This window comes from Perca flavescens, chromosome 15 (assembly GCF_004354835.1).
Source record: "Perca flavescens isolate YP-PL-M2 chromosome 15, PFLA_1.0, whole genome shotgun sequence".
NCBI lineage: Eukaryota > Metazoa > Chordata > Actinopteri > Perciformes > Percidae > Perca > Perca flavescens.
In genome coordinates this window covers 2,027,994-2,052,309 of record NC_041345.1, presented here as the reverse complement: position 1 = coordinate 2,052,309, position 24,316 = coordinate 2,027,994, and the positions used below count along the sequence as shown (strand labels likewise).

Here is a 24,316-nt window from a genome sequence, read left to right as displayed (position 1 = left end):
GGTGATACTTTGAGCAAAGTCTCATGTTGTGTCGAACCTTCTTTGTTTTTTAAAAACAGCTATTTTGAGGCTAGCATAAAAGTGCCCCCTAGTACTCCCATTCAAAAGGCCATTTGACCAAAAACAAAAAATAAGGTAAATCTTATATGTGGCACTTCCGTCCTAAATATGCTTTTTAACGAAAGTTTGACTTGGGTACATTCACAAAAGCACCCTAGTGTTGTGGTTTCTGCGTTTATGCCTTGCATTCTGTTATGTTTTCTGTATTTTGCCTTGTGTTTTGTGCCGTTTCTGTTGCTTCTTAGTAGTTTTCTGTATGTTTCCTGTTTTTGTTGTTGTTTTCCCTTGTGTGTGTTTTGGTACTTCCTGTGTTTTCTGTTCTCCCTTTTGTTTAGTGTTGTGTCAAGTTTATGTGTTTAGTCGATTTCATGTTTCCCTGTTTGTGTTCTGCTTCCTGTTTTATTCTGATAGTTGGTTTTCTGTTTTGTCTTGTCCACTTTACTTCCTGTGTTTTCCCTTCCTTGTTATTGTCCTGCCCCGCCCTGATGTGCTTCACCTGTTGTCTCTCCTGTTTCTGATTCACCCATCACCATGTACCATCATGTATTTAGCCTCTGTGATCCCCTTGTCTTGTGTCAGATCGTTTTGTGTCCGTACCTGTTTAGTTTGTGGCCATGCCCTTGTGTTTCCTCCCTGTGCTTTGTGTCCGTTCCTGCGTCTGTATTGCTCCTGCCTATGTTTTTCCCGTCAGTTTATTTTTGTGAGTTTCCAGTCTTGTACTGCCGTTTTACGTTTATTAAATCCCTGAGTTCCACCATCTCCTGCCTGCCTTCCTCTCTCTGCATTTGGGTCCTCACTCTCCCGCCACACACCACAACACCCTAGGTTCTTCCGTGGGCCCATCAGGGAATTTTTTGCGATTCCTTGAAACTGCCACAGATTTGAGTTAAGGGGCCATGTTCATTTCCCGGAATTCTGTGAGATCAGGTTGATCTCTAAACCATTTCTGTCCAAATATCTTATCTCACCATGTTTTTGTACTTCACCCTTCGAGGATGTCCCAGGAGCAGACCCTCAGTGCCACAGGAAATGACTGGGAACACCAACAGGAAATGACTTCCATTGGACTGAGCCTGGCACGTTGCATCTCGTAGAGTCACGGCAGCCACCGGGACAGACAAGCTCTGGAGGAAAGAACTGATAGTGAGACGACATAACGTCCAAATAAATAATAAAAAAAAACTAAATAAAGAGAACAACACTAAAATGCTCCGAAGAGCTGAGTTTGGTAATAATTATCTGTGGGTTTGTCACTTTATCACACGTAGGCATGTGATCAGTTGCTAGTAAAAAAAATAAATAAATAAAATTGATTGCAGCAGCTTGAAAAATGTTTTATGTTCACAAGATTTTCCTAGAAAAAATAAAAAGGTTAGTATTTTTTAGGGCTGGGCGATATGGAGAAAATCAGATATTGCGATATTCTTGTCCTAATACCTTGATTTCGATATTGTGGCGATATTATAGGGTTGACAATTGGTGCTTTAACAAAATATCTTCACAATGAGATTTTAGATAAATAATCTTCAGTAATGTTGATATAATGACTAAGTTGGTAAAGGTACAAATAATAGAAAAGCTAGAACAGTCTAGAAACAGAAAATGACATAATTTTACTGTAATGCAGCCTTTAAAACCAGGAATATACACTTAAGCCATTTACGATATTATGAAATCCAAAATCTAAGACGATATCTAGTCTTATATTACGATATCGATATATTGCCCAGCCCTAGTATATTTAATTGGTGATTATTGTTGAGTTTTGTTGCAAGTTTGAAAAATGTACAGTACAGGCCAAAAGTTTGGACCCACCTTCTCATTCAATGTGTTTCTTTATTTTCATGACTTTTTACATTGTAGATTCTCACTGAAGGCATCAAAACTATGAATGAACACATATGGAATTATGTACTTAACAAAAAAGTGTGAAATAACTGAAAACATGTCTTATATTTTAGATTCTTCAAAGTAGCCACCCTTTGCTTTTTTTGATAACTCTGCAAACCCTTGGTGTTCTCTCAATGAGCTTCATGAGGTAGTCACCTGAAATGGTTTTACCTTCACAGGTGTGCTTTGTCAGGGTTCATTAGTGGAATTATTTCCCTTATTAATAGAAAAGCAAAGGGTGGCTACTTTGAAGAATCTAAAATATAAGACATGTTTTCAGTTATTTCACACTTTTTTGTTAAGTACATAATTCCATATGTGTTCATTCATAGTTTTGATGCCTTCAGTGAGAATCTAAAATGTAAATAATCATAAAAAAATAAAAGGAAACGCATTGAATGAGAAAGTGTGTCCAAACTTTTGGCCTGTACTGTAAACATATCTTGTTGTTGTGGATGCTAATAGACATGTTTCTGCTGCCATTCACATGTTAAATGGTAGATCGGGGGGCTTTTTTAGTCCAGGGACCCCTTAAAGCGCTGGCATCCAGCTTTTCTCTCTTCATGAACTGTTTACATCTTAACCCTGCAGCTAATATTGAGTTATGAAGACCTGCAGGATGTGTTGGTCTACGCTCACGCTGAGGCGTCCGTCCTCACACTGCACCGTGAAACTCTGTTGGCCTCCCCCTGGTCTGCCTCCTCCGTTCAGCCACTGCCTCAGCCTGCGCTCCTCGGCCCACTGAGGCCTCCCAACCAGCGGATTCACCCCCGTGGCCACGTCTGTGGTAGACAGACAGAGAGGAGACACAGAGACAGCCAAGATCCACGTTAGGTTCTTCTTTACAAATGAAATAAATGTCAGACTGACAGATGTGTGATGTTTGTTCTTCTAAGAAAACAATTAGCTTTTAGAAATGTCTCATGATGTATTGTCTCTAGAAGTGTAGTTAATATTCAACTTTTGTTTTGGTAAAAAAGGAAAAGAAAATCGCACACTCAATACTATCGAATCACAACATGATCTCTATTGCTAGAATTGCAATAAATGAAAATGGCAATACAAATACAATTGAAACCCATGTATCATGAAGGAGTCGAATCGGGACAAAAGCATACAGTCCGAGCCCAAATAATAATAATACATTTATTTATAAAGCGCTTTCAAGTCAAAGTGCTGTACAGAACATAGAAAATGCAGTTTAAAAACAGTTCCAATGACTAAAATATAACACACACTCTCAGAAAAACATTAAATTAAAAATTAGGTCTCATACACAACAGTAAACAGATGGGTCTTTAGCTTTGCTTTAAAAACCTCAACAGAACAAGCCTGCCTGATGTTCAGAGGTAAGCTGTTCCACAATGTTGGTGCGCGGAAGGAAAAGGCCCGTTCCCCAATTGTCTTCTTTTTAACCCTTGGGACACTCACAAATAACGATTATTACTTACTTATTACTTAGTCTTTGAGGGGCAAGTCTCAAGTCTTTTGCCAGGAGTCCAAGTCAAGTCTCCAGTCTCTGGCCATCTGATCTGTCCCTAACACTGTATTGTTAAATCTTATGAATTCAAAGCATATCCTGTAGCTACCATCCATACAATACAGTATCAAAATCAGCTGTAGGAGAACTTTATGGGGTCTACTTAACACATCCCTCTAGCCCTCGGACCTGGGGAAATATTAACGGAGTGTCTATTTGCCTGTACCCCCGGTACGAATAGCCTCGGCCACACAGCTGAGCTATTCACACCCTGTGACGTAACAACAAAAACACGTTGCTCGGGTGCACCGAAATCATGGCGGACGTTCATCTTCCATGACCGCAGTTTGTTAGTTAGTACCTATTTTTTGTATACAGTACGGTTACCTAGCAACCGAGGCTTGAAGAAAGCAAGTGGTAAACAGTTGTGTAGCATCCTGTAAGAACTGCTCATTGACATATATATATAATGGACCAATAGACCCCGTGTCTCTGGACGGAGACCAGTGAAGGATATTAGAAGCTCTTTTCCGGTGATCTCTTGCTTTACTGAGCAGCCTCCAACTGAGAGAGACAACGTAGATGTGACGTGAGCAACGTGTCTGAAAGTGTGAAGTCTTCTGGTAGCTGTGCCGAGAGAAATCTCAATCATTCCCAATCTTACAGAGACGGAGAGTGTAGGTATATGTAAGGAGATAACATAGACACAGGCTAATTACTGATCACTAACATGATAGTTAACATTAGTAATTAAACCTAAACACATAATGGAAGTCCAAACTGCCTGTGAGCTTCTCCTGTACTATACGGTAATTCCTCTACTGTGTGACAGTAAGTCTCGTGGTTATGACCCAATCGTTAGCCTATTGTTATAAAAGCGTCTGCTACGGAGCCATAACGTGAGCTACAAGGTAATGGAGCCTTTTAAACATTGTCGTGTTTCTTTAGAAATGAACAACAGACAAATAGAGTCTTTAAAGGCTTCAGATGTAAAGTTATTCTCTGTCAAAGTGACGTCAAAATGAATGGGAGTCAATGGGATGCTAACGGGAGGTGATGGCTTGGTAGCATCAAGATGGCGCCATAGGAGCTACGCGTTCTGAAGCGAAGCTTATCCCCTTGGAACTGCTAGGTGAGTGGTTAGAACGTTTACGTTTGGTATGGGAGTTAGGTGTTCGATTCCCTTGTGAGGTGATATTCATTTTGTAATTTTGGATTGGATAATTTGCATGCAATTGCGCAAGATGCGATTTTTCTCGGAGTGGGATTGGTTATGGTAAAAATGTCAGCGATAATATTCCAAAAAGGTGTAATACATGAGTAGTATGGATCTGTGTGTAAATATATGCCAAGGTCCTGTAAATGCACAGGGGTGCAAATAGCATACATTGATATTTGTACCAGATGGGGTATTAATAGAACACATTGCTGTGTGCACCGGCGGGGTACAAATAGCATTCATTTCTAATTGCACCAGGGTACAAATAGCATACACTGCTAATTGTACCAGGGGTGCAAATAGCCTCACCCAAATATTAACCTTGGTCTGTCACATCATATGTATACAACTATATAGATACAATGTGCCTGTTCCCAGCATTAGCACAACACTTTGCGCTGGTTAGCTTGTTTCCTGTGACGATATATGCTAAATGTAACGTCTCTTTCACATTACCCAGTGACTGACCTATCTGGGTGCATTTTAAGATGCCTGATGAAGTTGATCCGGCATCATTTATCTTGGTGCCAAACACCTTGCATGTAGCTGTTCGCTTACTGCCACTGTTTACAAAGTTATTGAAAGCAAAACTAATGACAAAAGGCACAACACCGGGAGGACTTGGTGTCGCCATCGTCAATGTATTTTTTTTATATGCGAGTGCGCACACATAAAACATAGTGCATGTGTTACGTTGCACATTATGGCAAAGGGCAGGGGACGTGCAGCTCGGAATACGTTTCCACAACGTATATGAGCCAATGAAAGAAAATAAAAATACATGAATCAAGGCCGGATTTACCACCGGGCCGATTGGGCCGGTGCCCGGGGACCTCCGACCTCTAGGGGGCCTCCAAGACCCCACTAACTGTGTGGCCTCATCCTTTTTTTTTTTCTATTTAAAATTAAATTACAAATAAAATTAATTAATTAGTGTGTGTTTGTGTGTATGTGTGTTAACAATAATTTAGTTGCACACAAAAAAGTATTATGATCAGTTTTTAGGCTGTGTCTAATGACTACGAGTCAGGTTACCGCGGAAACTGTTGATAGCGGCAAGACAGGCGGTGGAGGATAGAGTGAGAGAGTGAGAGAGAGAGAGTAGAGGACATCGAGAAAACAAAACAAACAACATGGATAAAAAAACGGTGGAGCAGCGGAGCCACAAAACGGAAAGCTAAAAGGGAGAAGGATAGCAGAGAGGATTTAATTAGGAGTAATATTCCAACCATCTCCACTTTTTTCACAAGTCGTCTCGACACTAATAAAGAGCCTGGCGGCGCCTGCGGTGATGCTAGCGATGAGGAGTTTAGCACCACATCCAGCCCGGCTATTTCAGATGAACAATTAGAACAAAATCAGCACCCTGAGCATCAGCAGCACGACAGACAGAGAACCACAGCCCGGCTGGAGGGACACACACCTGTTTAAATGCTGTTCATTTTTATGACAAGAAACGCGGTCTAAGCTTATCAATGAATGCATTTAAATGCATCATATGTGGGAGTCATTCTCTAGTTGAGGGTACTTTCACGTCATATTTCACATGCATATTTTAAAAGGAGCCTACATCTTTTGCTTTTTCCGTCAGTTCACTGCAGAGAATCGGTGAAGTATAGCTTTGTTGTTTTTAATAATTTTAGAACCTATCATCGAGAGCCCCACTCGGTGCCGTGTCTGCGTGTGTGTGTGTGTGTGTGTGTGTGTGTGTGTGCGCGCACGTGCGTGCGTGTGTGTGTTAGTAAAGAGAGAGATTGGGAGAAGGAAGTTTGTGTGAGGTGGACCCGCTCACCACAGACCCAAATCTTCTCAGATGTTGCTACTGTCATATGCTGCACTGTCTCTTCATGTGGCTCATTATGTTTGGCACATTGTATGGGTCACTTCTTATATCACAACAAGGTAATACAATGTGTAATCAAGTGATGACTGATTAACAGTAATGTAAATGCAAGTATAGGCTCTTAACCTTGCAGTTTTGCACATATGTAAGACTCAATTTCTCCATTTCTTTGCACAAAACTCTCCAGAAAGTGCCATTTACCGGTTTATTTTAAAAAAAAAATTCCCGGGCATAACAAATCCCAATTTAACCCCTGCTTAGGCCTATTCACAAGATGTTATGTTTTTTTATTTTAATGTTATATGTATGTTACAGTTTGTTGGTCTTACCAGTGAAGAAGAATTAGTTTGCTGTGTAAGACAGAACGGGGTCATTCATATCAGACAATCGCAGGCATCTCTGCAACGCCAAAATCACCTAACTGTAGGTCTGCATATTTAATACGGGTTTTGTCACCACCAAATATAATAATTTCTGCAGATAATGTAATACAAACATGATAAATAAATAAAGTAGGCTATACTTCTTTCTCTAAAATGTAAAGTGTGCAAATATACAAACATATAAACCATAAGATAATACTGATACTGATACAGATTTTAGGGTGGAAGAAGGCAGTTGTGATTTTGATGACATGCTTTTCAAAGAAGAGGTTGCTGTCCAAACTAACTCCTGATGGTGTGGATGTGTGAGGACGGAGACAGATTGCATTTACAGATGGTGAAGCAAAAGTTGTGCGATGTTTTGAAGAGGAATTTGGGACCGATGATTTGTCACAGTTAAGTTTGAGAAAGTTGGTTTGCATCCATGATTTAATTTCACTGAGGCCAATGGTCAAAGTGGAGTGAGTTGCCGTGGTGATGGATTTGGTGGAGATGTAGAGCTAAACAACATCGGTAATGGCGTTACATTGTCAGGTGTCATTACATATCAGGAAATTATGACATAGAATAAAATAGTTGCCATACATTAAGTTGTGCAACTTAACTTTGAGAACTACATTTCACGCTGAGAGTGAGCTGTATAGGCCTATACGTATATATAAGTTATACGCAACCTATTTTCAGAGACAGTGAGAGAGAGTAAAAGAGGTGCTCAACAATCAGCTGTTTTTCCAAAGTCAGCTCTTTAGGCTGTATTTTCATAGATTTTAATCTGCTTTATTGCAATAAATTCTGTTGATTTTGTTCTGTGATAGTTTCAATTTTGTCCTTTGTTTTATAGATATTGATAGAGTCACAATTAACATCACAAGAAATGGAGTTGGAGAAAGTGGTTTTGTTTTAAACTAAAGAAAAACCCACAGCTTACTTTTACTGTTTCTAAAAATGTAGATGCTGTGTGAGTTTGGGCCATAAGTTCTGAGAGGGTGGAGGGGGGGCCTCCAAGATTTTGTGCCCAGGGGCCTCTGCATTCTAAATCCGTGCCTGACATGAATACATTTAGATTAGTACTAGGGCTGGGCGATATGGACCAAAAGTCATATCCCGATATATTTTGGCTGAATATCGATATACGATATATATCCCGATATTGTTTTTCCGCAAAGTGAGAGCAGTTCAGTCAAAGTCAAAGCCAAATATGACATGTCACAAATAGTTTCATATAAACCGGCTATTTCAGTTAACAGTTGCAAAATCAAATGAATAAATAATAAACAGATTATATATATCTATACAAAATATCTTCACACTTAGATTTTTGATAAATAATCATCAGTAATTTGGATATAATGACTAAGTGGGTAAAGGCAAATAATAGAACAGTTACAACAGTCTGATAAGTTCAGAAAATGACATCATTTTACTGTAATGCAGCCTTTAAAACCAAGAAAAGACACTTATGGTCATATCACGATATTACGATATCTAAAATCTAAGACGATATCTAGTCTCATATCACGATATCGATATAATATCGACATATCGCCCAGCCCTAATTAGTACTAGGGGGGTAGTGCACGATCACCGAAGGCTTGTATCATGTGGACGCGCTGACAGTGTTGTTGTCATTACTCAGAATTCCTCACGGGGAGACAGAAACTACTCACTGTAGCTTTAATATAAAATGGTCGCACATTATAGCTTCAAAAGGGACACAGAGAACACCAAGGAAATAATCCTCCTATATACATAAGAAGGTTAGAAATTAACTAGGGGGGATTTAAAAAAAAAAAAAACGAAACGTTCACATCACTCACACAGTGAAGGAAACAAAGAGACACACAGGGGTCCTGACCTGTCCTGCCCCCAGCCAGCTGGATCACAAAGCGATTGGCCAGGTCAGCCTCAGTGTATGAGGTCACCTTGGTGTAGCTGCTCTCATTGGCCCACACAAGAAGGTCAGATGTTGTGGACAGGTCAGAGTTCAGAGTACTGGACAGGTACAGGCCAGGCTCAGGGGGGTAAGGTGGGGATACACTGTTGGAGGACTACAGAGACAGAGAGAGAGAAGACAGATACATGGATATCATGACAAGTTTTAATCAATCAAGTAAAAGACAAGAATTTAATATGCAACATTTGGAAAACCCGGTTGCCCAGTTGGTTATTCATCCTTTATCTTTATCTGTTTGTGGCTTAAAGGTCCCATGGCATGAAAATTTAGGGTTTAGGGACCCACCGGGCCGAGTTCAGTCAGATATTTAGAAATGATGTTGTGTTTGGGTCGGGCTTGGTCACATCAGCTTGATAAGGCATGGAACATTTTAAATTTAAAACAGCTTATTATGTAGGTGCGCGCCTGTGTTAACGTGCGCTTCTTGCCCCATGTGCACTGATGACCTCATCTGTTGACATTTCTGAATGCCTTCCTACAGCTGCTTAATAAAAGCTTTCACACAAACAAACGTACATGTGTCATTATTATGAGAAAAAAAAGAGATTTTAACTGTGTCCGGGGTCATACAGAAAAATGCAACGGCTTTTGACGTTGTGTCTAGAGAGATGTTGTAGGCAAGTTTGTTCTCAAATTCAAACTCAATCATTTATCGTTCAAAATGATAAACCAAGCATTTATCAAATCAGACATCAACAGCAACAAAAGCAGGTTTCCATCCAAGCAAATTTCTGAAATGTTGCAAAAAAAGAAATGCTAATGAGGTGCATTTCCATCAACTGTTGTGGAGCAAATAAACTGGGCTACACAGTTAACAGAGTAAAAGAAGTAGAACTTGCTATCTGCAAACAAAACAAGTTGCCTTGGCCATCCAACCCATCTACAAGAGAAAAATTGAGAGGTTTGGTTGGGTTCAACTGGACAACTTTTAATTGTTCTTTTTACGTCAGCGGGTATTGGCCATGTTTAATGTCCAGAGCGAATGACACGTTATGGGAAAACCACAGATACAAGATATACATCTTCAGATGCAAAGAAGAGATGGGGCCCTTACATGAACAGAGACATGACCCCGGACACCTGGAGCAACAATGGCCCAGTTGACCGGCACAGAGCTGCTGAGGATCAGAACAACCGTCTGGATGTTTGAAGCCACCAGGGGCACAAGAGAGATGATCACCTCCACCTGGAGAGAGCTGAGGGACACAGAGAGACAGGATTTAACATTGCATGCCATAAATGCTCTTGCCAGGTTTTTCCCGAGGCTGCATGTTCTCACCCACAGAGCCCGGAGCCCGCTGAATGCAGCTTGATCACGTGGACTTCAGGGCTGATCCCACCCGCTGACACGTCAGCGCAGCCCTGCACTTCTTGCGGCTGCAGCTCCGAGGTCATGTAGTTGGGAGAGAGGAACATGGACTGCAGCTGGCACACGGCAGGCAGCGTTGGATCTGTGATATATAGAGACAAAGCAACAGGCAAGAGGGGAGAAGCTTTCGCAAGATCTTTCTCCACAATCTGTCTGACCTGTGCCTCGAGTGTCTGTATAGAGGGGGAGATAAGCCTGAATTTAAAGTGCCCATATTATGAAAACAAAATCACTTTTTCTGGGATTTGGGGTGTTATTTTGTGTCTCTGGTGCTTCCACACGTATACAAACTTTGAAAAAAATCCATCCGTGGTGTTCTGAGTGAGATCCGGTTTCTGAATGTGTCCTGCCTTCAGTCTCCTGGTGAGCTGGTCAAAATCTGCTTTCTACGTCACTAGCCGAAACGAGGGGCCTAGGGGGCTAACCATTAGCATGCTAGCGAGATGTGCTCAGACGTTTCTTGGAACTAAATCATTCAGCATGAAAAAAGCATACAAAAATGACTAATCGACTAAAGAAATCTTAGTCGACTAAGACCAAAGCTAGGCTAGGAGAGGGCAGCCCTAATCATCAGCATGGAGCTCAGCGTAAATTCTTGCAGGAAGACTTCTAAACTTAATCGCATTTCTCTCTCTTCTGAACTGAACAGCTGTTAGAGGCGTATTTTAACCAATCAGAAGTGGCCTCGAATTTCACGAGCCAATCACAGCATGACATCCCTGTTTTTAAACCTGTCTCTCTCATTTCAGGCTCAAAGCTCAACCCTCCTCCTCCCCTTGCTCCTCCGATCTTGTGGCTTTCTAACCCCTATATATATATATAATTTCATAATGATGGAGTCTAATCTCCAAAGACTAGTACATGTCATATTATGCATTCATACAATAAATCCGTGCATATCTGCAACGAAGTCTCTCCCGATTGAAATGATATTTGGTTTCTTGGCGGCTCACCCTCTCCCAGTTGGACGTAGACTCGGTTTCCATGTGGCATGTATGTCAGAGAGGACAGGCTGCCGTGGTGTCTCAGAGCCCAGCGGTGCAGCGCACGTGGACGAAAAGGCAGCGAATGCACCGTCTGGACATCCAGATGCAGGGTGTGGGACTGCACGCTGGAGTTAGAGGATACCTAGCAGATAAATACAAAAATCTGTGAACAATATTTTACTATAGCCTCAGATGTGTTTTGGATTATTTTTCCTTTTCTCTCTTTCTGCACAAAATAAAGTTTGAAGAAAGAAAGTCCCAGAAAACCCCTCAGGGGGCTCGGCACGTTGGGTTCCTCACAAAGTTTCAACAATACATAACTAATAAAAAACTAAAAGGGACAGAAGAAAGAAACATTGAAATGAGAGAACATTGATCCTTTCTTCTGTCCCTTTTTCATACAATATGTGGTTTCTTCATCAGTCTTTTCTTGGCTTCTAACCCTCACCTCACAATGTTTTATCTCGTATCAAGCCTTAATCCCTCACTACATTCATGTGGATTTTTCATTTAGTATCTTTGCTTCTATTGTCCATGCTATTCATGTGGATTATTGTTATTTTAATCATCCTGTTCATGATGTATGTGTATGCTGTGTTTGATGTCTGTAAGCTACTGGGACCTGGAATTTCCCCTTGGGGATCAAAAAAGTATCTATCTATCTATCTATCTATCTATCTATCCATCTATCTATCTATATATCTACCTACCTACCTACCTATCTATCTATCTATCTATGTAATGCTTTTTTTCTTCTTTTTAATATTGTGTGAATAAACTGTGGGGTATTTCCTCTGCTCAAGCAACCACAAATCAAAGGTCTTTATTGTAAGTGTCATAACGAAAGTGATTATTTCTACAGAGTTTCTTCTGGGAAATGTTCCAGTGCCCTCTGGCAGGGATTTACATCACACAATCACAGCCACTGAGGGGTGCAGCCACTAGAAACGTAAATGGAGGTCGTAAATGCTGCTTCAACAAACCACTCAAGGAGTCTCAGAAGAATGAGAGCATTGATCTCATTCTCACTCATAACTCATCTTATTTGTTTTTGGACATTAAGGAATATCGGTGTACATTTTAATTTGCATCACACTTTGAAATGAGAGAAAAACAAATATTTTCTCATTTCATTGTTCCTTTCTTCTGTCCCTTTTTCATACAATATATGTTTTCTCTTAATATTATATATTGTTGAATAATTGTAACATTAAGCTCCCTGAGTGGTTCCTGAGTTTCCTTTGCATGTCCTTTTTTATTTAATTTCTCTTAAATGCGTCAATGTGTTGTTAAATAAACCAAATCAGAGATATGGAGCCCGTAAAAGGGACATGGGGATTTTTTTTCCCTCATGCACACAACAAACTTTCTCGTGGGCGTGCGATACTTTTGCGTGCTAATGAGAAACCAATCTGAATATCAGTCAGAATGGCTGCCGAATAGACGGGACATTCATCTTCCTGAAAACACAATGAAATGTACTTGATATAGTGCCATCAACAAACTTAAAGATGATACGGTAACTGTTAACACATTTCATGCTGTGAATTTGAAATATTAACATTAGCCGCAAATGTTAGCAGTATTTCATTAGCATAATTTTGCTAGCCTTACAGTAGACACAAGATACTTCCGTGTGCTTACAAGAAAAGTCTCTCGCGAGCACCAGAAAGTATCTTGTCCAGAAAGTATCTTGCATGCACCAGAAAGTATCTTGCATGCACCAGAAAGTATCTTGCATGCACCAGAAAGTATCTTGAAAGTTTCTTATGCACACCAGAAAGTTTCTTATGCACACCTCAAAGTATCTTGTCCAGAAAGTATCTTGCATGCACCGGAAGGTATCTTGAAAGCACAAGAAAAAAATAATAATTCCCCGTATCCCTTCAATCAAACAAGAATTGGTGGTGGCATAAAGGACGTGATATCACACAGAAGTAATGGGCAGATTGGGACTGACCTGCACCAGCACGGGGAGGTTGGGGGGCAGTCTCTCCGCCTGCAGCCACCAGGTGACAGGGAGCCTGGAGCTGAGCAGCAGGTGGACGGCTCTGAGAGGTGAGGGGTGCAGAAACAAAGGCTTCAGCAACACCGTCACCTGCAGACAGAAGAGGACAGGGGAGGGGGGTGGGGGTCATTATAAAGCCAGTCATCACACATGCTCAATGTGTGTAACAGAAGGGTTAGATAAACGGGGGGCTGAAGCTGACAACATGTAGTAAAAGGTTATAAAACAAGCCAAATGAGGCCAGGTTGGTTATGCCTTGACGCAGAAGGTCCAGGGTTCGAATCGTCTCTCCCTCCCCTTTCTCACCTAGCTGACCTGTCAAAATTAAAGGCGGAAAAGCCCCAAAAAAATCATCTTAAAACATGCCAAATTACATTAAAAAGTACCGTCTGCGGTGGAAACCCAAAACAGATCGAGTGTTTAGATACAGTGGTGCAGTGTCTGTTCAGAATTGGTCGATTGCTTGGTTTATTAGTATTTTTTTTCCAACAACTTTATCTTAAACTTAATCAGGCGCGGCTTCGGCTCATCTAGAGATTCGGCATGTCCCCTCATTTTCGTCTAGCTGCCACACATCGAGGTAGCGATGTGGCCCGGGCTACTACAGTGTGCAGAACGGGCAGAGAAATGTACACAATCGTCGGCAAAACAATGTGCTGGAGAGCCCAAAAGTTTTTATGTATGATTTTCATAGTGTAGGGTAGACATCTAATCAGTTTTTGGCGGATGATCACTTTTTGGCACACCGAAGACATGCTTGGGCTAGGGCAACCGTTCTCATTCTCGGGAAGTCAAATACTGACGCTTGGTCAGTGGCTCCCAGCATCAGATACCAGGTGATGGATGAGTCAGACAACACGGCACTTTCACCCAGGAGACCGGGGTTCTCAACGGAGCTGGTTAACCGCAATCAATGAGCCGCCGTCCAGGGATGTAGTAGACTCGCATTGCCAGACCTTCCTTCACAGCGCTGCAGAGGAGGCCCTGGCTAGTACACACAGCATGCTCTGGTTTATTGACATTTCTTTAAACCAATCACAATCATCTTGAGGCGGTGCTAAGCGCCAGACGGAGCCACGGTGCCTCTGCTAAATAGTCTCAGGAAGGAACTAGTTTTGGTGGAACATGTGTACGTTCAAAAGTAGTTTTAGTCGTGCAACAGAAAACTCTGATTGGACAGATAGTCTAGCTAGCTGTCTGGATTTACCCTGCAGAGATCTGAGGAGCAGTTAGACAGACAGACAGACAGACAGACAGACAGACAGATAGATAGTCCAGCTAGCTGTCTGGATTTACCCTGCAGAGATCTGAGTTAGACAGACAGACAGACAGTGTAGCTAGCTGTCTGGATTTACCCTGCAGAGATCTGAGGAGCAGTTAGACAGACAGACAGACAGACAGACAGACAGACAGACAGACAGACAGACAGATAGATAGATAGTCTAGCTAGCTGTCTGGATTTACCCTGCAGAGATATGAGGAGCAGTTAGACAGACAGACAGATAGTCTAGCTAGCTGTCTGGATTTACCATGCAGAGATCTGGTTAGACAGACAGACAGACAGATAGTCTAGCTAGCTGTCTGGATTTACCCTGCAGAGATCTGAGGAGCAGGTAACCATAGTCCTCACAAATCCACCGGAGTTTAGAACCCCGACACAGAGACAGAGGAAGGGGACGGACATCCTAACCTGACTCCACCAGATGGATCGCTTTGTATTTGCTTGGCATATCCATCTGGGAACTTTCCGTTGGAGAACTTTTGGGAAGGGGCGAAAATCCTGGTTATCTGATTGAATAAACCATCTGTCTATCACCACCTATGTTGGTGATAGACAGGCCAAATCAACCAATCAGATCAAACTCTTGCCGTAACTAGCCGGGAGAAGAGCAAAAACATCTTTTCCTCCGAGAAAAGCCTCCAGTGCCGTTTTTTTTCTCTTCTTTCAATGAAGGAATACTTTCTAATTCGGATAAAACTCGCTACGATAGCTACGCTCATCTCATCCGTGGAAGCCTCCACGTTGTTTAGACCGAACAGGCGCTTCTCGTTGCGCCACACCTAAACCCGCCTCACAACCAACGCTGATTGGTCGGTCGTTTGGCGAACGGCTCCAAATTTTCTCTATCTCAAGATGCCAGACTGACCTGCGAGTGGAATATTGGAGCTCATGAGATCAGGACGATCTCACGAGGCTACGGACATCTGGCCGAAAACAGTTACATCCGGTGGAATTTCTGGCGGCAACGGAGCAATCTCGGAAGTCGAAAAACGTGGATATAAACTAATAATAGTAACTTCCCACCACGCTACTGTACTGCGCATACGGGAGACATATACACACTCATACAGAGATTCCTGGATTTGTAGTTAGATCCCTTACATATGGGTTATCTATGGCAGGGGTATTCAGCGTTTTTTAAGCCAAGCACCCCTTAACTAAGAATGATGGAGCAGCACTTTCCTGGAGATGGCGCCTGTCTTTGGCTATGCGTCGGTCACCTCTCTGCTCTCTCATACAATTGTAATCTTCCTTGTGATTTTCTTTGTGTCAACCCTATCAACTACCAGTTGTGTCTCTGCAATCATACAGTATGATCGGGCTGCGTTGCTTGGCATTAAGGCACATATGCAGGACTTTTGTATTACCCGGGGCCGATTTTCGGAGTTTTTCCCTCCAAAACTGGAGTGCCACGCGTAGGACGGAGTGCCACGCGTAGATATTCCTAAGATGATATAAGATATCATTTTAGGAATATCTGTAAAATATGCAAAATATTGTCAAAAAAGGATCTGGAAATGATAATTCACGCTTTTATATCAACAAGACTTGACTACTGCAACTCTGTTTTTACTTGTCTGAATAAGTCCGCCCTGAACAAATTGCAAATTGTTCAAAATTCTGCAGCTAGACTTTTAACAGGTGCTCCTCGAAGGTCTCATATCACTCCAGTCTTGTCGGCTCTCCATTGGCTCCCTGTAAAATTCAGGATTGATTTTAAGATTTTAGTGCTGACTTTCAGAGCCTTAAACGGTCAGGCCCCACAGTACATCCTGGACCTTTTGAAGCCGTATTCCTCTGGCCGGACTCTTCGGTCCTCTGGCCAGAACCTGCTTGTAGCCCCTAAGACTCGTTATGAGACCCGAAGGGACCTGTCCTTTCAGTTTGTTGCTCCCAGACTGTGGGACGTCCTGCCCTTGTCCATGCGTCTGGCAGACTCTGTTGTCTCTTTTAAAAAGGATCTGAAAACATGTTTATTTAGGAAAGCTTTTGGTTGATGGGTTTTCACTAGTGTCACTTTAATTTTACATATGTATATACATTTTTATATTGTTTGTTTTACCTCTTCTTTTGTACAGCACTTTGTGATTTTATCTGTGAAAAGCGCTTTATAAATAAATTTTACTTTCTTACTTACTTACTTAACTGAAAGAAAGACGGATCAGGGACCCCCTACTACATATAGTGTATAAAATGAAGTTGCATATTAATCTGGTCCTACAATAACCTTTAGAGCAGCCTAAAGCATTTATAAATACCTTTTGTTTTTGCATAGAATACTAAGCTATTCAAATAACCTAATACTTGTTGGCGTGATTTTATAAATCATGTTTTAATGTTAAACAGTCACTCCTTTGGGATGAACTGTATCTGTGGATGGCTACCTTAGTGACTACATTACATATTGGCCAGTGAGCCTACCATCAGTGGGGATTTATATTTGTAGTAATAGTAATATGTTAACATATTAGTAATATGTAGGAATTATGTTAAGACTTTTTAACTTTTGAAAAAACTTTTCAAAAATTAACAATAATTTGGAGGCCCCCCTGCAGTGACTCTGAGAACGCTCTGGGGGTCCCGGACCCCTTGCTGAAGATCCCTGATTCAATGGTTCTACAGTACAGAACATAGTTTGGGTTAGGTCATTACCTTGTTTTCGGGGCTGTTTGTTACTCTCCTCACTGCAATGACGTGAGTTTCCTTGTTTCCTCGTTCTCTGGCAGCGCAGCCGGGACCCGCCTCGAACCTCTCCAGCAGACCACGAACAGGGTGCAGCGCCCCCACCGGTGCCACGGAGCATCGTATCTCCACACCTTGAGCTGAGGAGGAACAGCAGATGCGTGACTATCAAGGGGGGTAAGCTTCGCTTCAGAACTCAAACCTCCTATGGCGCCATTTTGATGCTACAAAACGATCACCTCCCGTTAGCATCCCATTGACTCCCATTCATTCTGACGTCACTTTGACAGAGAATAACTTTACATCTGAAGCGTTTAAAGACTCTATTTCTCCATTGTTTATTTCTAAAGAAACACGACAATGTATAAAAGGCTCCATTACCTTGTAGCTCACGTTATGGCTCCGTAGCAGACGCTTTTATAAAAATAGGCTAACGATTGGGTCATAACCACGAGACTTACTGTCACACAGTAGAGGAATTACCGTATAGTACAGGAGAAGCTCACAGGCAGTTTGGACATACATTATCTGTTTAGGTTTAATTACTAATGCTAACTAGCATGTTAGTGATCAGTAATTACTAATGTTAACTAGCATGTTAGTGATCAGTAATTACTAATGTTAACTAGCATGTTAGTGATCAGTAATTACTAATGTTAACTAGCATGTTAGTGATCAGTAATTAGCCTGTGTCTATGTTATCTCCTTACATATACCTACACTCTCCGTCTCTGTAAGATTGGGAATGATTGAGATTTCTCTCGGCACAGCTACCAGAAGACTTCACACTTTCAGACAGGTTGCTCACGTCACGTCTTCAAGCTCAGTTGGAGGCTGCTCAGTGCAAACCGGTCTCACGGCAGTTCGTGTAAATGTCCACGTTATTCTTAATCTATTGATACGTGTTCACGGAGACGTTTTTCTCGTTTTTTACGTGTAAATGTCACATTATTTTTTACGTGTAAATGTCACATTATTTTTTACGTGTAAATGTCACTTTTTTTTTACGTTCAAATGTCACATTATTTTTTACATGTAAATGTCACATTATTTTTTACGTGTAAATGTCACGTTATTTTTTACGTGTAAATGTCACATTTTTTTTTAAGTTCAAATGTCACATTATTTTTTACGTGTAAATGTCACATTATTTTTTACGTGTAAATGTCACGTTATTTTTTACGTGTAAATGTCACATTTTTTTTTACGTTCAAATGTCACATTATTTTTTACGTGTAAATGTCACATTATTTTTTACGTGTAAATGTCACATTATTTTTTACGTTCAAATGTCACATTATTTTTTACGTGTAAATGTCACATTATTTTTTACGTGTAAATGTCACATTATTTTTTACGTGTAAATGTCACATTATTTTTTACGTTCAAATGTCACATTATTTTTTACGTGTAAATGTCACATTATTTTTTACGTGTAAATGTCACTTTTTTTTACGTTCAAATGTCACATTATTTTTTACATGTAAATGTCACATTATTTTTTACGTGTAAATGTCACGTTATTTTTTACGTGTAAATGTCACATTTTTTTTTAAGTTCAAATGTCACATTATCTTTTACGTGTAAATGTCACATTATTTTTTATGTGTAAATGTCACATTATTTTTTACGTTCAAATGTCACATTATTTTTTACGTGTAAATGTCACATTATTTTTTACGTGTAAATGTCACTTTTTTTTACGTTCAAATGTCACATTATTTTTTACGTGTAAATGTCACGTTATTTTTTACGTGTAAATGTCACATTTTTTTTTACGTTCAAATGTCACATTATTTTTTACGTGTAAATGTCACATTATTTTTTACGTTCAAATGTCACATTATTTTTTACGTTCAAATGTCACATTATTTTTTACATGTAAATGTCACATTATTTTTTACGTGTAAATGTCACGTTATTTTTTACGTGTAAATGTCACATTTTTTTTTAAGTTCAAATGTCACATTATTTTTTACGTAAATGTCACATTATTTTTGTAAATGTCACATTTTTTTTAAGTGTCAAATGTCAAATTATTTTTTTACGTGTAAATGTCACATTATTTTTTACGTGTAAATGTCACATTATTTTTACGTGTAAATGTCACATTATTTTTACGTTCAAATGTCACATTATTTTTTACATGTAAATGTCACACGTGTAAATTATTTTTTTACGTTCAAATGTCACATTATTTTTACATGTTGTAAATGTCACATTTTTTTAAGTGTAAATGTCACATTATTTTTTACGTTCAAATGTCACATTATTTTTTACATGTAAATGTCACATTATTTTTTACGTGTAAATGTCACTTTTTTTTACGTTCAAATGTCACATTATTTTTTACATGTAAATGTCACTTTTTTTTTTAAGTTCAAATGTCACATTATTTTTTACGTGTAAATGTCACATTATTTTTTACATGTAAATGTCACGTTATTTTTTAGGTGTAAATGTCACATTATTTTTTAGGTGTAAATGTCACATTATTTTTTACGTGTAAATGTCACATTATTTTTTACGTGTAAATGTCACATTATTTTTTACGTTCAAATGTCACATTATTTTTTACGTGTAAATGTCACATTATTTTTTACGTTCAAATGTCACATTATTTTTTACGTGTAAATGTCACATTATTTTTTACGTGTAAATGTCACTTTTTTTTACGTTCAAATGTCACATTATTTTTTACATGTAAATGTCACATTATTTTTTACGTGTAAATGTCACGTTATTTTTTACGTGTAAATGTCACTTTTTTTTTTAAGTTCAAATGTCACATTATTTTTTACGTGTAAATGTCACATTATTTTTTACATGTAAATGTCACGTTATTTTTTACGTGTAAATGTCACATTATTTTTTAGGTGTAAATGTCACATTATTTTTTACGTGTAAATGTCACATTATTTTTTACGTGTAAATGTCACATTATTTTTTACGTTCAAATGTCACATTATTTTTTACGTGTAAATGTCACATTATTTTTTAGGTGTAAATGTCACATTATTTTTTACGTGTAAATGTCACATTATTTTTTACGTGTAAATGTCACATTATTTTTTACGTTCAAATGTCACATTATTTTTTACGTGTAAATGTCACATTATTTTTTACGTGTAAATGTCACATTATTTTTTACGTGTAAATGTCACATTATTTTTTACGTGTAAATGTCACATTATTTTTTACGTTCAAATGTCACATTATTTTTTACGTGTAAATGTCACATTATTTTTTACGTGTAAATGTCACTTTTTTTTTTACGTGTAAATGTCACATTATTTTTTACGTGTAAATGTTACTTTTTTTTTACGCTCAAATGTCACATTATTTTTTACGTGTAAATGTCACGTTATTTTTTACGTGTAAATGTCACGTTATTTTTTACGTGTAAATGTCACGTTATTTTTTACGTGTAAATGTCACATTATTTTTTACGTGTAAATGTCACATTATTTTTTACGTGTAAATGTTACTTTTTTTTTACGCTCAAATGTCACATTATTTTTTACGTGTAAATGGGGAAAGAATGCCGGGTCGCTCCATAAGCCGGGAGGCGCTCGCGAGGCGGCCTGCGGAAAAAGGGCGCCGTAAACGCCGGGAGACGCGCCACAGTAACACGCGGGATAAAATACCACACGCAGGGACGCCATCCCCGGGAAACAAAGCGCCGCACGCGGGACGCGATCCCCGCTCGCCCGGGTGAAAGTCCCGTGTTGTTTGACCCGTCCACCACCCCGACCAACCTCCCTACGCGGATTTTCGGCTTCTTATATTACTCCCTACAATTTCGTGCTGTGGCCACAAAATATGCTTCCCATTGAAATACATTACTTAACATTTTCGTGTTGTCCACCACGTAAGAGCCGACAAAAACGTCTCCGTGAACACGTATCAATAGATTCAAATAACGTCACATTTACACGAACTTCCATGAGACCGGGCTGAGTAACGCTCAGCCAGCACCGGAAAAGAGACTTCTGATATCCTTCACTGGTCTCCGTCCAAAGGCAACGGGCTCTGGTGGTCCATTCTTATATACTGTCTAAGGTGACTATGCAGGCTGTTTTCATGAACCGTTCGCACATTGATGTCACTATGAAAAGTAAAGCTCTGTAATTCGTATGTATTGCATGTATTTACTGCTGTGTATGCACCACATTGACTGCTGCAGGCCGGTATAGATGTTTGGGTCATAAAAGACAGAACTTTCAAGCTGGGGAGCAGGTTAAAATATCCAGGAAACAAGTGTTTGTTTCTCGCGAGAGTTTTAATCCAAACCATAATCTTTTTTCTAATCTAGTCCTTTTAGTGCCTGAAATTAACCGTCGCCGCATGACGCTCATTTTTTGTCGGCTAATCTCAACTTCCACACTCTGTAGCCAGCGTCACATGACCAGCCGGAATTTGCCTTTTTGTCATCATATCATACGAATAGGTGTGCATAAATATTCGTACGATATCATACAAACCCGCTTATGACAATGCATTGGAATATGAAGTGTGGAGGTTGGGAGAAAAGGTGTGTGCGTGCTGAGTTTAAATTAAATCCCTGCCAGAGGGCACTGGAACATTTCCCAGAAGAAACTCTGTAGAAATAATCACTTTCGTTATGACACTTACAATAAAGACCTTTGATTTGTGGTTGCTTGAGCAGAGGAAATACCCCACAGTTTATTCACACAATATTAGATAGATAGATAGATAGATAGATAGATAGATAGATAGATAGATAGATAGATAGATAGATAGATAGATAGATCGATACTTTATTGATCCCCAAGGGGGCATTCAAGGTCCCAGTAGCTTACAGACATCAAACACAACATACACATACATCATGAACAGGATGATTAAAATAACAATAATCCACATGAATAGCAGGGACAATAGAAGCAAAGATACTAAATGAAACATCCACATGAATGTAGTGAGGGATTAAGGCTTGATACGAGATAAAACATTGTGAGGTGAGGGTTAGAAGCCAAGAAAAGACTGATGAAGAAACCACATATTGTATGAAAAAGGGACAGAAGAAAGGATCAATGTTCTCTCATTTCAATGTTTCTTTCTTCTGTCCCTTTTAGTTTTTTATTAGTTATGTATTGTTGAAACTTTGTGGGGAACCCAACGTGCCGAGCCCCCTGAGGGGTTTTCTGGGACTTTCTTTCTTCACACTTTATTTTGTGCAGAAAGAGAGAAAAGGAAAAATAATCCAAAAAACTTCTTAGGCTATTAATATACAGTAGTAAAATATTGTTCACAGATTTTTGTATTTATCTGCTAGGTATCCTCTAATTCCAGCGTGCAGTCCCACACCCTGCATCTGGAAGAAACCACCCCCTCTTAGTAACATTACTTTCACTGAGCATCAGAGAAAATTAGAAAAACAAAAACAATAAAATAGGGTGTATGTTTTTATGTTAAAGGGTAAATATATCTATCCTTTACGGCACGAGTGTCAAACTCAATTTCACTATGGGCCACACTAGAAAATGAGAATCACATTAAGGGCCAGACATGTTTAGTTTATTGACATGCTTTTATTTAATTGAAAGTCAAAAAATGTTGACTGTATTGTTGCATATTGTCTCATACAGCTTTGTCACTTACAGTTTGGTTGACAAAAGTCAGCAAAAAAGTTCCTTCATAGAGTTTTAGCAAATTTCTGAATGTCAAAATCGGCAAATCTGCCAAATTCTGCTTTAAGTGTCGCATAATTATTATGAGTTTGAAAAGAGTTTCCCGTCTTTTTGGTTTCTGCACACAACTAGGCAGGCCAAAATCTATTGTGAACCGAAACTGATATGTGGGCCGGATGAAAACTGGCAAGGGGACGGATTTGGACCGCGGGCCTTGAGTTTGACACCGGTGCTTTATGGTGTTCTTAGAGGGGAGGAAAGCATTGGAGGCATGCTCTCCGTGTGTGTCAACCATCAACAAATGACTATTGTTATGTATTTAGTATAGGTCTGTTTGTCTTTGCTTGGTTTTATTTGAAGTGCTTTTCTCTTTGGGATAAGTTAACATTTGGACCACCGGTGATTCTTAAGGATGACTTATGTTGACTTACTGTGCCATATATCGCATGTTACAGCCCTGTCATGTTTATGTTTATTTTATTGAAGATGAGCCTTACTGTGACAGTTCTGATTTGCACCTGTATTTTTTATTTTATTTTTTTGTTTAACCTTTATTTATTCAGGTAAGGTTCACTGAGAGGCAGCCTCACTTTTGCAGGAACGCCCTGATCACATTCACACAGGTCCACATTCGTAGTGGAAGCTGCCCAGTACCACCACAGTCTGATCTGATCACATTCATACTGGAAGCTGCCCAGTACCATCACAGTCTGATTAAGGATGACTTATGTTGACTTACTGTGCCATATATCGCATGTTACAGCCCTGTCATGTTTATGTTTATTTTATTGAAGATGAGCCTTACTGTGACAGTTCTGATTTGCACCTGCATTATTTGTTGTAGTGTGATTATGAAAATTAATAAACACACTTGTTGAAAAGAAATAGGGTGTTAGTGTACAAAATGGGATGAATTACAATAAGAACTTAAAAGTCTTGAAGTTGTTGTCGATTAGCATCCTTTTCAAATGTTTTTTGAAACATGATAATGATAAAATTCTCTTTTAATGTGTTTGCAGTTACCATTTTTCCTTGCAGATAAACGGGTGCAATGTTGTTCTTACCTGCCGTTCTCTCCCAGAGCAGAAGGAGACAGAGAACAGTCCATCCAACCCCTGGCAGCGAAGACATCATCAACATTTCACCACTACACTGACTTAACGGGATGTCCCCTCTTACATCCTAGTGAACAGAAACAGGCAATAAGACTCACAGAACGCACATTATGTAATACATTCGATAGTTTGTACTGTTGTAAACTGACCCAGTCACTGATACAACGGAGTTAGAGCTGCAAAGATTACAACTAGACAATCTGATGGTACGTGTCCACTGGCAGCTTTATTTCCACGCTTCCTTTTCGTTTTCTATTTGAGCAGCCGGGCAATGCATTCTGGGAACATTGCCAGACCTTCCTCCAAAGCGCTGTGGAGGAGGGTCTGATCAGTCCACACAGCATTCCAGGATGGGAGAAAAACGTGCTCTGGTATATATATATATATAAAA

At 39.6% G+C, this 24,316-nt stretch overlaps 1 protein-coding gene across 1 annotated transcript in view; it reads right to left on the bottom strand.

Moving 5' to 3' along the window:
• Positions 1–1,019: 1,019 nt before the first annotated feature.
• engl (endoglin, like) overlaps positions 1,020–24,316 on the bottom strand; it is a 26,411-nt gene continuing 3,114 nt past the window's right edge. The window contains exons 2-10 of the mRNA XM_028599079.1: positions 23,875–23,992; positions 17,127–17,296; positions 13,145–13,282; positions 11,152–11,326; positions 10,109–10,280; positions 9,884–10,025; positions 8,731–8,923; positions 2,563–2,732; positions 1,020–1,184 (exon numbers count right to left, since the gene is read on the bottom strand). Coding sequence (XP_028454880.1) covers positions 1,020–1,184; positions 2,563–2,732; positions 8,731–8,923; positions 9,884–10,025; positions 10,109–10,280; positions 11,152–11,326; positions 13,145–13,282; positions 17,127–17,296; positions 23,875–23,992 — 1,443 coding nt within the window. The remainder of the gene's footprint in view (positions 1,185–2,562; positions 2,733–8,730; positions 8,924–9,883; positions 10,026–10,108; positions 10,281–11,151; positions 11,327–13,144; positions 13,283–17,126; positions 17,297–23,874; positions 23,993–24,316) is intronic.